At 49.2% G+C, this 13117-nt stretch overlaps 6 protein-coding genes across 6 annotated transcripts; 4 read left to right on the top strand and 2 right to left on the bottom strand.

Moving 5' to 3' along the window:
• Positions 1-589: 589 nt before the first annotated feature.
• On the top strand, positions 590-1744 carry CCM_03969 (SNARE complex subunit Tlg2; the record flags this gene model as incomplete). The annotated part of the gene is made up of 3 exons (XM_006669117.1): positions 590-612; positions 680-1224; positions 1284-1744. The coding sequence occupies 3 exons, from the start codon at positions 590-592 to the stop codon at positions 1742-1744; spliced, it is 1029 nt and encodes a 342-aa protein (XP_006669180.1).
• Positions 1745-1964: 220 nt separating this feature from the next.
• On the bottom strand, positions 1965-4418 carry CCM_03970 (uncharacterized protein; the record flags this gene model as incomplete). Its single annotated transcript, XM_006669118.1, has 1 exon — positions 1965-4418. One exon carries the CDS (start codon positions 4416-4418, stop codon positions 1965-1967), a length of 2454 nt encoding a protein of 817 aa, XP_006669181.1.
• A 248-nt stretch (positions 4419-4666) lies between these two features.
• Positions 4667-5200, top strand: CCM_03971 (uncharacterized protein; the record flags this gene model as incomplete). The annotated part of the gene is made up of 4 exons (XM_006669119.1): positions 4667-4755; positions 4892-4976; positions 5029-5089; positions 5139-5200. 4 exons carry the CDS (start codon positions 4667-4669, stop codon positions 5198-5200), a joined length of 297 nt encoding a protein of 98 aa, XP_006669182.1.
• Positions 5201-5479: 279 nt separating this feature from the next.
• On the bottom strand, positions 5480-6299 carry CCM_03972 (clathrin light chain; the record flags this gene model as incomplete). Its single annotated transcript, XM_006669120.1, has 3 exons — positions 5480-5938; positions 5998-6203; positions 6257-6299. 3 exons carry the CDS (start codon positions 6297-6299, stop codon positions 5480-5482), a joined length of 708 nt encoding a protein of 235 aa, XP_006669183.1.
• Positions 6300-8268: 1969 nt separating this feature from the next.
• CCM_03973 (DUF618 domain-containing protein) lies at positions 8269-9609 on the top strand (the record flags this gene model as incomplete). The annotated part of the gene is made up of 3 exons (XM_006669121.1): positions 8269-8515; positions 8577-8813; positions 8864-9609. The coding sequence occupies 3 exons, from the start codon at positions 8269-8271 to the stop codon at positions 9607-9609; spliced, it is 1230 nt and encodes a 409-aa protein (XP_006669184.1).
• A 461-nt stretch (positions 9610-10070) lies between these two features.
• Positions 10071-12485, top strand: CCM_03974 (ATP-dependent permease MDL2; the record flags this gene model as incomplete). The annotated part of the gene is made up of 1 exon (XM_006669122.1): positions 10071-12485. The coding sequence occupies one exon, from the start codon at positions 10071-10073 to the stop codon at positions 12483-12485; it is 2415 nt and encodes an 804-aa protein (XP_006669185.1).
• Positions 12486-13117: the final 632 nt, after the last annotated feature.

Here is a 13117-nt window from a genome sequence, read left to right on the forward strand (position 1 = left end):
AATCACCATCTATGTAGTTTGGACGTCCCGAAATAGTATTACTCAAGTATCCGTAGGCAGCGACGGTCTGCCGTGCTCTAATAGCAAGCCTGGCAATTTCATTACACGCTCTGACCTTGCTATTGATTAGTCTGCTTATGTCATGCGGCAAGCCACATAACAAGGAGTGACAAGGAAGCCCCAACAGCGGTTTAAAGCGGATTGTTAAAGATTTGATTTTCCAGTTACTCCGTACATCAAGAAACAAATAACATGATTATGCCCGCCCATGCGTCCTGCGGAATCCCAGTAGGTGTAGACGTTGCTTCGTTCCATAGCATCACATGTCGAGTAGTTGTTTACAGGTACAGATAGTGGAGTTTGAGACACGCCGTAACCGGTTCCACCGCCGCTGCTGGCTCTCTTCTCCCACCAGCTGGCACTGCGGGCGGCGTCATCAAAGAGGCCACACGCACTGCTAGCCTACGCCTGACTATCGTTTTCCGCTCCCATCGCTGTCACAATTCAAAATTGTTTAGAAACGAAAGGGGTCGCATCTCTTACTTAGGAAACTACAGGACGGAGTTTAGGAGCCGTGATCGCGTCCGCCATGTGGCGAGACCGCACCAACCTGTACGGAGTCCACTTACCTGCGAGCACTCCCCAATGTGCAATCACTGACATTGTTTGCACCATACAGATATATTTCATACCGGCAGTCGTACGCGCACCATCCTACACAGCGAAACAAATACGGCGGTGGTAGATCCGGTGTGTTCTCAGATGCATACTCGTCGAGCAATTATGCAAGTGAGGATCGGCGCGGCTTGCTCTCGGGCAGCGCATTCGACGATGATGGCGACGCCGTAATCGAGATGGACCTGCTGCCTCCTCGATGGGCTGATATATCGGATGAGATTAACGATCTATTGGCCACCATTGTGACAAAGGGGCAGCAGTTAGAGAAGCTGCATCAAAAGCACGTTCTGCCTGGATTCGACGACGACGAAGCGAAAAGAACTGAAGAGACACAAATCGAAAAGCTTACCCAAGAGATTACAAAGGGCTTCCACGACTGCCACCGATGTATCCAACGTGTGGAGCAGATAGTCCGTGAATCCAAGCAGTCAGGGACTATTAGCCGCGCTGAAGAGACCATGGCCAAGAATATACAAATATCCCTAGCTGCAAGGGTGCAGAATGCCAGCGCAAACTTCCGCAAGAAACAAAGCTCATACCTCAAGAGTAAGGATCAATCCGAAGCTGCATTACTGCCACCCACTAACTTGGCCCACTACCTACAGAACTCCGGGGCATGGCAGGACTAGGACAACCGACACCGGACATTCGATCATCCTCACCAGCACCTGGATCATACATCGAACCTCCGGTGCAGGAGTCTGACGCCGACAGATTTCTCTCTCAATCCACGCTCCAGGTCGCTAAACAGAGACAGCTCACATCAAACGACGCAGCGATAGCCCAACGCGAACGCGAGATTGAGGAAATTGCTCAGGGTATCATTGAGCTGTCAGACCTGTTTCGCGACCTTCAGAATATGGTTATCGACCAAGGCACTATGCTCGACCGCATTGATTATAATGTCGAGTGCATGCATACAGATGTGAAAGGCGCCGAGGTTGAACTTAAAGTCGCGTCTGGCTACCAGCGAAAAACGACCAAGCGCAAAATCATCTTGCTGCTCATGCTCCTTGTTGCAGGCCTATTCATTGTGCTTCTGGTCAAGCCCAAGAGGAATAGTTAAGCGGGACGCCGCTAGATGCTCAAACTCCTGCCTGGTTCCAGAGTCAACCAACTTTCACGGTATATATCAACATGTTCGGCGCTCTCCTCTAGTCCTGGAAATGTACACTAAAGTATTGAGCGATTCGCCGTAGCTCACGCTACGATTCATGGGTATATGTTTAAAATAATATACAATAATTCTGATCGACCTGTTTCGCCTTGCGCTACAACCAGCCGCATCATCTTTTCGACGCCGGCAGCGCTCGAAAATCCTTCTTATCAAGACAAATGACGTACCCAGCCGGCATCAACGTTGATCCCCACGCATGATCAATGGCCTGCTTCATCTGCATTGATGATAGCCAATGTTTGCCCCTCGAGTCGCCGTCGCGTTGTCTCCAGCGCTGGCTAAAATAGATGCCGTTGCGCGCAGCCGACTCGACCAGATCTAAGTCGATAAAAACACCCCGGTCCCGTAGATTTGCTAGTAGATGTATACCGGACGCAACATTAAACCTCATCACTGCCGCATTTTGCACGGCAGGAGTCAAAGGTGTGCCCCTCATAGCGTTGAGGGCCCAATCAAATCCCAACTTCACCATGGTCCGTTGAAAGCTGCCGTCGAAGATTTTGAACAAGGGATGGTGGTGGTGGTAAAAGGAAAGATCGGCCGGGATATAACCCGAATTCTCAGTGCGCCGCAGAATTGCGGTAGCGAGTTTTGTCATCTTCGGTAAATCCGCCTTGTGTACCGGGAGCCAACCCCCAAGGTTTTGCTCATACATGTCCACAATCTCCTGGCTGAGTTGCTCCAAAGTGTCGAGTCTTCCTTGGTGTCCTAGGCCAAGTAACAACATTTTCCAGTACCCAGCACGGATAGCAACATTCTGAGCTGCAATGCAACGAACCACCCCGATGACTTCGTCCAGGATGCGGATACATTCTTTTGAATTCCACGCAATCCCATAGCTATTGACTGGAAAAGCTGCGAATGCTCTGCGCAAAATGGCGGAAGCTTCAATGGAGCCGATGCGAAAATCCAAAGAAACCAACCGCTCAAGTGCAAGCTTCATTCGCCGGGGTTCATCAAACAGAAGTTGTTCTAGGGTAAACTCAGGTTCGACGGTGACAGGCTGAAACGGCGTGGGATGTTGTTGTGTTTGCAGAGCGACCACACTCATGACGCCACGCATTAAGCTTTCTTGTTCTGCATCGTTTCTGCGGACAGAATCATCTAGGATCATTTGCCTCGTATCTCCATCATCAAATTCCTCTGGGTGTATGTCAGACTGTAGAAGATTGCTCAGCAAGGAATTTTGACCCTGCCTAGCAAACTCCACTACCGCAGTACAATATGCATCCGCGGGGATGAGAATATTGAGCTTATGCAGTTTCTCAATCAACTCATTGACCTCAGCCGCACTGCTTGTTCGAAGGGCGAGAGCTTGGAATGCTCGTGGTCCTATGGATTGAATTCCAGCTTTTTTTGCTAATTGCATGGCAAAATTGATAGGTGTCCAGCTGCTGGCGAATAATTTCTCAATGATGCCATCTACCAAAATTTTGGTCTCTGACCTTGCCTGAACCAGATTCCCAGTAATCTGAAGGCTCCGATCGGGTGAGGCAATCTTGCCCACCCCATAGCTCTTTGATATCTTCGGCGTCGCGGTTATGCACCGTATTGTCGTTCCCTTCTTACTCTTCATGGGCTTGTTCTTCTTTAGGATGACATCTATAATGTGGCGCTCCGCTGGAGCAAAGTTGATGTTCGTATAATAACTGCCAAGGAATGCAAGAAAGGGCCCTGACAACTCGGAAGAGGGAAAGTCGCCGCAGAGCAAGAACGTTCGGCGCCAGCATTTGGCCAACGTCGACTGGCCTGATCTGAAGAGGGCCGGGATGACAATGTCGTAAAGGTTCTGTCGAGGTAGGGAGAGGTATATCTGCCTTAGCGCCTTTTGCATCTTGATATCGGGGTTCAGAACAAAGTTTTCGAAAAACATGCCCAAAATGTGATGATCAGGGAGATATTTCGGAGCCAGGCGCAGGTGTGTCTCAACAGCTTCCTCAAACGCTTGCTCTTGTAGAAGGTTATGCATACATTTTGTGTAGAAATTTGGCCATCGATAGTCGAATTGTTGCAAAAGATCGTCGGCGCAGGCAAAGAGTATTTGGCGGTTTGAAGACGATTGAATTCCAGCAGACACAAAGATACTTCTCATGCCATCTGATACCATAACAGCCTCCAGGCTTTCGCGTTCCCTGAGCCTTTCCATAACTGCACAGACACCGTTTGCGCCGTGTATTCTCTCCATGTATACAACAAGTTTGTTCCAGTCGATGGGTTTTCCATCTGACGCGTTCAGCTCAGCCCGATCGAGATCTTGTATTGTCGAACATTGTGCGACATTTTGCTCCGTCGCGCCAGGCCCGGGACTCGTGGCAACTGTCGATAAGGGTCTCGTCACTGGGTGCAAATTCGGGCGGTTGTGGTCTGTACGGTTGCAGTTCGCGTGGTACTTCCGAGATACAACTGTACTACTGTATGTTATTGTAGTCGACTGGTGGCCCCCGAAACCGAATAAATGTCGTACATCTTGGGCTCTGATAACAATAGTCTGTCGTTCCACCGAGGCTATGCGCTTCGAAGTGCCGTGTGCGCATTGTTGCAATACCCTCGAGGGTCGATGCATTTATGCGGGTGGCATTGAAGTATGATTTCATCCAGGAGGACAAGGCAATTTCATCAGGGAAAAGGACCAACAAGAAGTAGAATTACTTCAAACACACACCATAACTTTTGCATATTGACAATGCTTTGCCACCGTTCTCTTAAATGGGCCCTCATTGCAAGAGGTTCGGACATGGCGAGAGTTGCTGAGTCATCAATGCTGATTGGCCAATCACATTATGGCCTCATTTCTGAACCTGAAGTGGCCTTATGGAGGCTGACTTACCGACCAATCCTTTTCAACGCAACAGCTCCGACAAACCGATCGCGGACTCGATTCGAACAACCGTCAAAATGGGGTAAGAAACGACCCTCGCATCGAATGGCAATTGAACCTTCGGCGTTTACTTCTGTCAATTTCATCCAATGGCAGCGAACCTGCCTCGGCTAAACCTTCGATTCCGTGTGATCACCTCAAGGCTAACAATTCAACAGCTTGGTCAACGCTAAGAACAATGTGCCTCAGCACCAGCGCTTCTACCAGCAAGCCTACAAAGCTCACACTCGCCTCTGGATGATCGTAAGAACAAGCAATGCTACTACTGATGCGCAATAGTGCTGACAGCTCGCAGAACAGCCGGAGCCGCTGGTACATGACTCCCTATCTCCTTGTCCTCTGGGGTACCTTTGGAGGTTTGTCACTTCCTATTTTGTTTCTTCACTCTTGCTTACACTTTGCTAGCTACTTTGTACGCAGCCGGTCGCAAGGTCACCGGCCATAACACCTGGTTTGGCAAGGATTAATTTCAATTTCAATGGCATCGGGTGGGAAGGGTTTTTTGTCATAACCACTGTGTATGATTTCCCGGTGTTTTAATATTCAATAGAACCATTGTGGTGCTTCTGCAGTAGTTTGGTGTGACATGCAGGTACAGACAGTTCCAAGCAACCAGTGTTGTAATTTTGCCTGCGGCAGTAGTGCAGGTATCTAGAATACAATAGGGTGTTGACGTATCTTCAAACGGCAGAAAACACAAACTCGTATTTCATGCAACGCTCCTTAGATATTGCGCTTTGGCGCCATCAATAACCTGTAGCTCCGGGTGCTTTTTCGTCCTTGCGCAGGTCCACCAACATCTCGCGGAAGCGTTCCTTGCCACTGCCTGAGGCACCGCCCTTGCTTCCCTTGCCGCTGACATCAACCAATTTCGCAATTCTATCCCAGCTAGTACCGCCTGACACCGTATCATCTCGGTTTGCCAGGAACTGCTCGGCATCCTTGCGGGTCTGTGCAATACCTTTCTCCTTCTTCATGTTGTAGTTCTCGTAGAAGTCATCGATATTCTGCTGCGCTTCCTTTATCGTCTCTTCTTTTTGCGTGGCCAGTTGTTCTGCTCTTTTTGTGATTTGCGCATCGCGCTTGTCCCTCCATTGCCTGATCACCTCGGGCTCTTCCTCGTCGGTCGCAGTGGCCTGGTATCCCGAGTTGTAGCTGACAGACGGGCCTGTGATTGCTGATGCTCCAGGGGCACCCGCCATTCCCTATCACTCCTGAGTTAGCTTCATTTCTCATCTAGCTGCAACGTCCGATGTGCTCGTACAGATGAGGGGTCAGCCAGGTCTGGGAACTGTGATCCGAACGCGGACGGCGCACTTTCTCCGCCGAGAAGGTCTTCACTGGTGTCTCCCAGTGCTTCAGCGTCCCCACTGCTGGCAAATTGTTCTGCATCGTCGCCAAGAAGCGCTTTCTCGCGTGCAAGGAAGTCTTGTTCGTCAGACCCGGAGGTGTCCTTGACCTCCGTTTGCGCTGCACCAGTTGTTAGTGAGCTTTAGCCATATCAACCAATTTGTTGCAGTTACCTCCCGAGTCGAAGTCATCCAGCGATGGAAAACGGTCCGCCATTTTCGGTGTTGTCGCGAAAGTTGCTGTCGAGTCGGTGTGGGATAGGAGGCGTGCAATCGCCAGTTAAGTAACCGGATGCCACACTCACTGTTGCGACAACGTCTAGCCTGCATACGTCACGTGTCCACATTGCGGGCCTTGCACTTTCGTCTCGAATGGGAACCAACCAACCTTGTTCTTGGCCACAGGTACGGACAGGCAAAACAGGTTATGAATTTAGGATTTGCTCTGTACATGATTCTACTCTGAGCAAGAACCTTTCATTAGTTATGATTAGTTTTTTTGTCGCCAGTAGTATGTGATTGTATAACCAGTTTTTTATTACTAGTGTAGTTGACGCTCTTTGGGTGTCTTGTCTCGCTGGCGGATTCGCCTCCCGATTCCCCTCCTGGCCGTACCTTCTTTATCATCCTCAGATTTAGACAATGGAGGAGATCTACCGAGGAGATCTGCGGAGAAACAAACCCGCGATATTTACTGAAAGTCTCAGGCGATAATAGTAGGAGTAGTGCTATTGGCACGAGAGCTTTTTGCAAAGGGCACGAGCCTCACGTGACAAAGAACTTACGAGGTACCACAGTTAGTTAGTATAACCCTAGAAGACTCAAGTACCTACTAAGTACCACTAAATTTGAAATTTGGTATTTTGAAGGCTGTTAGGGTTACTGCACAAGAACGCGATCGCATATATATCTAGATGACTGCGAAAGGGCTTTTTTTTTGAGCGAATTGGTGACTGTTGAGAGGCTTCAAGACCCTCGGCGGCGGCGGCGGCGCGACCGGCGATGGTGCTAGTGCTGAGGGCCGTGGCCGCGGCGGGAATAGAATGTTTAAAAGACACTTCTATTTGTTAAAGAGAGCTGCTAACTAGTTAGCTGGACCGACTCAGAATGCTAGTCGGACTGTCCACGTGACTACCCCTCTATTCCAGAATAGGTTAGTCTACTTCAGTACTTATTAAAGAGCGCTATTCCACACCAAATCGTAAGTACCACCCTAGCAGCAGCTACAGCCCCATCTCTTTTCAAGCATATCCTCAACATCACTATTTAACCACAACTTAACTCCTTTAACATCTCTTTCCACCACCATAAGTGACTCTAAGGCAGCCTAATTAGCGGATAAGAAGTTATTCTACGCCGGAGATGACAACAACAGCGAAAAACAGCGAAAAGGCGTTTTTTAAGCGAATTGTGGGCTACCGCGTGGCCTCAAAGCGTGGCGGAAGCTCTGGAAAGGCCGGAATATGCGTTGTTCCGCGCCGGAGATAATAACAACAACAAAAAACAGCAAAAATGCGTTTTTTAAGCGAATTAAGGGCTACTACGAGGCCTCAAAGCGGCCGTCTTTAAGAGTGTGTGTATGTATTAGTAGCGTAGTTAGTCAATTAAGTAAAAAATACGTTATTTTAAAGGTACTTCTATTTGTATGTGAATTGCACCTAAAACTATGTACTATATAAACCCCCACTTTTCTAGAGTCACGTGGACAGTCCGTCTAGCATTCTAAGTCGGTCCGGCTAGCAGCTCTCTTGTTAAACCTGTCGTGCTACATACCAGGTTAGGTAGTAATGGTAGTTAAACAATAACAGTGCCTAGTTCGCACGCACGTGTGGGGCGTGGTGAAAGAGCTCGCCTAATTGCATACCTACCTACCTAGGAGGTAGGTAGGTAGATAGGTACCTAGGGTAGGTACATTTTGCTTGTTTATCGCCCAGCTCTGCAGCTCGTCAACAGCTGCAAGTCGAACTCACTAACTAACACCTTTCCAGAACGAAGGCAAACCTAATTCACCCCAATTCAGCCAGAGCTGGAAATTCTTCAACTCGCAACATATCGAAAACAACACGAGTATCATATCAGACAATACATCGACGCGTGTACGAGAGGATCGTCGCCAGCTGCAGTAGGGAAACTTTTACTCGCGCGACCTGGCCGCCAGCGGAATATCAGGCGCAAGAACTCAAACGATGGCATACAATGACGACGCCGTTCTTGCGCGACTATCTGCGCTCAATGAGAGCCACGACAGTATTGCGACAGCTGCTCAATGGATAATGTTTCACAAGTATGCGAATAACGCTGAGGCCAACTGGCAATACGGTACTAATTCGCTCGAACCTAGGCGGCATGCCGATCGAACCGTTGCGCTTTGGATGCAACGATTAAAAGACTCGTCCGCAACAAGAAGACTTAGTCTTGTCTACCTCGCAAATGGTACGGCGCGCCCAGCCGAGCACAAAGCCACTAGTAAAGCTAATAAAACATCGGAGTATAGAAGTTGCGCAGCAATCTCGAATCCGGCGAAAAGAAGACTTCATAATTGCCTTTTCGCCCGTAATTGCCGAAGCCACATCGCTTGCATACAAAGGCGCCCCGACTGAAATACACGGAAAATTACGGCGCGTGGTTGACGTGTGGAAAGATCGGAATATATTCGAGGCTCCTATACAACATGCTATCGAATCGCGCTTGGATGGTAGCTACCCCCAAACAGCCTGGCAAGGAGGCATAAGTGCTAATAGCAAATAGAGCTAGACAAGGCCAAAGGTACAACCAGGCCAGGGTTTGGTAACTCGCCATTTACCTCGAACACGGCAGCAACAGCACCACACGAGTTTATTCCGCTCATTTCTGGGTTTCAAAAGGTCCAAAAGCTGCGTGTGCCGCTCAAATCTACTATCGAATCCGCGAACCAAGAGTATGAGAAGCAAACAGATCCATCCACTCCCGTACCGTCAGCACCAGTTTTCGCGGCACGCCTCAATGGCCTCCTTAAGACATTGTCCAATGCAGAAACTGCTACTAGAGAAAGCGTGGCGACCAGGGAAAGCTTAATTGCTGACCTAGAAAAGATGCTTCAGGGACAGAGGTCTGAGCTTGAGATAGACCATGACGCGCTGTCGCAGCTATCAGCCAGGAAGGCAGAGATTGAAGATAAGAAGCAACAAGTGGAGCTAGCTATCATGCGAGCACTTGGCCCAGCCGATACCAGCGATCCACAAACCAACGGAGAGGAAAGCACGCCGGCACAGGAACCAGGCCGCCCGGAGATGGAGGCTCTTACACCGCCGATGATGGAAGAGTTCACACCTCCACCGCCAGAGATTGAGCCTCTGAGCCCGATCGGCGAGACAGAAACCATGCCAGAAGAGGGGAAAGCTAGACTGGGTACCACATATTCAATCGCCATATCCTCTAACGGTTCAAATAAAAGACGGAGGGTCGGTGACGATAGTGAATTTCCAGATATGGGAGGAGACGATGGCATTGACGATGATGTTGCTGAAATGCTGAAAGACGGAGGATAATAGCAATGTCGCCTTAGATGGCTCTGTATTACCTATGTATGACTGAATTTATTGAGCGACTCACAACGCAATCATTTTGTACGGGAACGCAAAGTGATGGTGTAATTTACCTCAGCCGCCCCGTCCTGCCGAAGATGTCATACCCATATAGATACAATCTTAAACAGTTTAATAGCCGTATGCGGGTTGGCGATTTAAGAGGGAGGTCGGAACGGCTAACTTGCTCCGACCGAGGCGGACAGGCGGACCTGGCATCAGAAGCTAATAGAGTAGCTCCACCACAATTTTCAGTCGACCTTGGGTTCGTCAGCAGGAAATGCCGCTTCGGATGTTTTCAACGACCATAATATTCAAAGCAAACCAGCTCAGTCACGCCAGTCGACGCACAGAAAAGACCCTGGTGCTGTCTGAACAATCCGACAATGGGACGGTGCGGACCAGAGTAACCGAATTTGGTCAGGATGGTTTCTGGAGCGCTGCGTCGGGCTGTAGCCCCTCGACTGACTACATTTTTGGAGGCCCATTCACAGGGAGCTGTCTGCACAGCACGCAATCGTCTATGGAACTCATCTTTCAAGACGATCGGTATCATAAAGCACGCAAACCTTCTTCACACTTCAGCGGAGTACCGATTCCACGCGGCGACGCACACCTTGGACGACAACACCTTCGCGGCGCAACCTTCACTTCTACAGCGCGTCACAAAACGTCAAAACGCCTTTACATATAAGGGTTCCGCAATTGGATTGATGCGACCCTTCTCTACAAGAACGAACCTTCAGCTGCCACAGCCACAGCAAAAGCAACTATCGGAAAAAGAAGATAGTCCACAAACTTCGTCAAAGAACGAGCCCAACGATGACGAAGCTGACTTCGAATTTAAAAAGAGCGATCGTGCTGCCCAGGCTGCTCAATTGAACCTTGCTGCAAAGCTTTCCAAGGATAGCAGGCAACCTGGAAAGGCCGGCATAAATGAAATATGGCGATTAATCAAGGTTGCTCGTCCCGAACTTCGCTGGCTCGGCATCGCCTTCATCTTTCTGGTGATTTCGTCCTGTGTTACCATGTCTATCCCATTCTCGGTCGGCAGAATCTTGGATCTCGCCACAAGGGGAGAAGTCGACGATATTCGACTTTTTGGACTTACCTTGAACCAGTTCTTCATCGGCCTTGCTGGCATACTCACATTGGGCGCCATGGCCAACTTTGGACGAGTCATTCTACTGCGCATTGTCGGCGAGCGAGTGGTTGCCCGACTTCGATCACAACTCTACCGCCGCACTTACGTACAAGACGCAGAGTTTTTCGATGCGAACCGAGTTGGTGACCTGATCTCCAGACTCAGCTCCGACACTGTTATTGTTGGCAAGTCAGTTACACAAAATCTAAGTGACGGTCTAAGGGCCCTATTCAGCGGTGGTGCTGGATTTGCCATTATGGTCTGGACGAGCCCCCAGCTTACTGGCCTCCTGCTCCTGATGTTCCCGCCGATTGCAATTGGTGCATTCTTTTATGGCCGAGCGATCCGGAACATTAGCCGATCTATTCAAAAGAATCTTGGCACACTAACCAAGATTGCTGAGGAACGGCTCGGCAATATCAAAACCAGTCAAGCCTTTGTCGGAGAAGTTCAAGAAGTTGGTCGCTATAACAAACAAATTCGACGAATTTTCGCTCTAGGCAAGAAAGAGTCGCTTGTCGCAGCCACCTTCTTCGCCTCTACAGGCTGGGCTGGCAACATGACCATTCTGGCAATGCTGGTTGTTGGCGGAAGCTTTGTTCGCACCGGAGCCATGTCCCTCGGAGATCTTACATCGTTCATGATGTACACAGCCTTTGCAGGATCAAGCTTATTTGGCTTATCCGGCTTTTACTCTGAGTTGATGAAGGGTGTGGGTGCTGCGAGTCGTTTATTTGAACTTCAAGATCGTCGCCCCGGAATCCACCAAACTGTCGGGAAGCCTGTGAAATCCGCGCAAGGTCCCATCAGATTCAATAATGTCACGTTTGCCTACCCGACGCGACCAGCCGTTAAGATTTTCAATGGCCTCGACTTTGAGATACCTTCTGGAAGCAATGTCTGTGTTGTTGGTCCCTCTGGCGGTGGCAAGTCCACAGTTGCCTCTCTCCTCTTGCGGTTCTATAACGCGACAGAAGGAAGTATCACTATCAATGGGGTTGATATCTCTGAAATGAATGTCAAATCCCTGAGACGTCGTATTGGAATGGTATCCCAGGAGCCAGTCTTATTTTCCGGAACAATCGCCGAAAATATTGCATACGGAAAGCCGCACGCGTCTCGAGCAGAAATTGTTGCTGCCGCCAGACGCGCTAACTGCAGCTTTATCAGTGATCTCCCAGATGGACTGGAGACCCAGGTTGGCGCACGTGGATCGCAGCTCTCTGGAGGACAGAAGCAGCGCATTGCTATTGCCAGAGCTCTGCTCAAGGATCCCGATATTCTGATTCTCGATGAAGCCACCTCGGCCTTGGATGCTGAGTCCGAAACATTGGTCAACGAAGCTCTTGCTGGCTTGCTTCGTGGGCACAATACGACTATCTCCATTGCTCATCGCCTGTCAACTATCAAGCGCTCTGACCAAATCATTGTGCTGAATAACGAAGGCAAGGTAGCAGAAATTGGAAGCTTCACACAGCTCGCTGCCAACAAGGATAGTGCGTTCAGCAAATTGATGGAATGGCAAATGAGTGGTGGCGAAATTACAGAGAAGCGCTCGGCTGCCACGGCGGCGCACATCACTGAGGCAGAGTACATGGAGCAGGAAAGGCAAACGGACGACGAAGACCTTGTTGAGGCAGAAGAGCAAAAAGAGGAAGAACCCGAAAGTGTAACCACGGATCAGAAGAAAAGATAATCAATCCCCGACGCCTTGTTGCATGGGTGCAGCATTGGCATTCATGGTCCAATACGCGCACCGTTTCCACTTCTTGACATTTTTTTTGTAAAATATTGTTCTGTCTGATTTCCTATTTGTTTTGATGACTTTTTGGGATAAAAATTATGGTTGGGCAATGTCCACTGGACTTTCTCGCCGGCATGGTCCGAGGACTCGGCTTAGCCGACGACGAGTTTAGCGGGATTTATTAGAGGAGAAGGCTGTGGGCTATGTTTTTTTTTTTAGTGTAACGGGACCTCTATAAGTCTGAGTCGGATAAGTTAATATCTATTAATTACAGTTTGTAAATATATAAGCTGCCTCTCTACTCGCAAAGTACCGGCTTGCCAGTGGTGAGACTACTACACTTAGAATGGGGCTTTAATATTATTAATGGCATAGTCACATGCTTGGCGCTATACTGCCCCCTCGATGAGCAGCCAACTATATGGTGTCCTTGTCCTTATAATTGCTGAGAGGACATTCATATATTCTGCTGCAAAGGAAGAAGCGAACTGAAGTCTGGCTTTTCGTATTTTTGTCAGTGTCCAGATAAACACCAACATCAGCTTTAGCGCGCATTGAAAGAGCACATACATAATTGCCTCGCG

Source organism: Cordyceps militaris (assembly GCF_000225605.1).
Source record: "Cordyceps militaris CM01 unplaced genomic scaffold CCM_S00003, whole genome shotgun sequence".
NCBI lineage: Eukaryota > Fungi > Ascomycota > Sordariomycetes > Hypocreales > Cordycipitaceae > Cordyceps > Cordyceps militaris.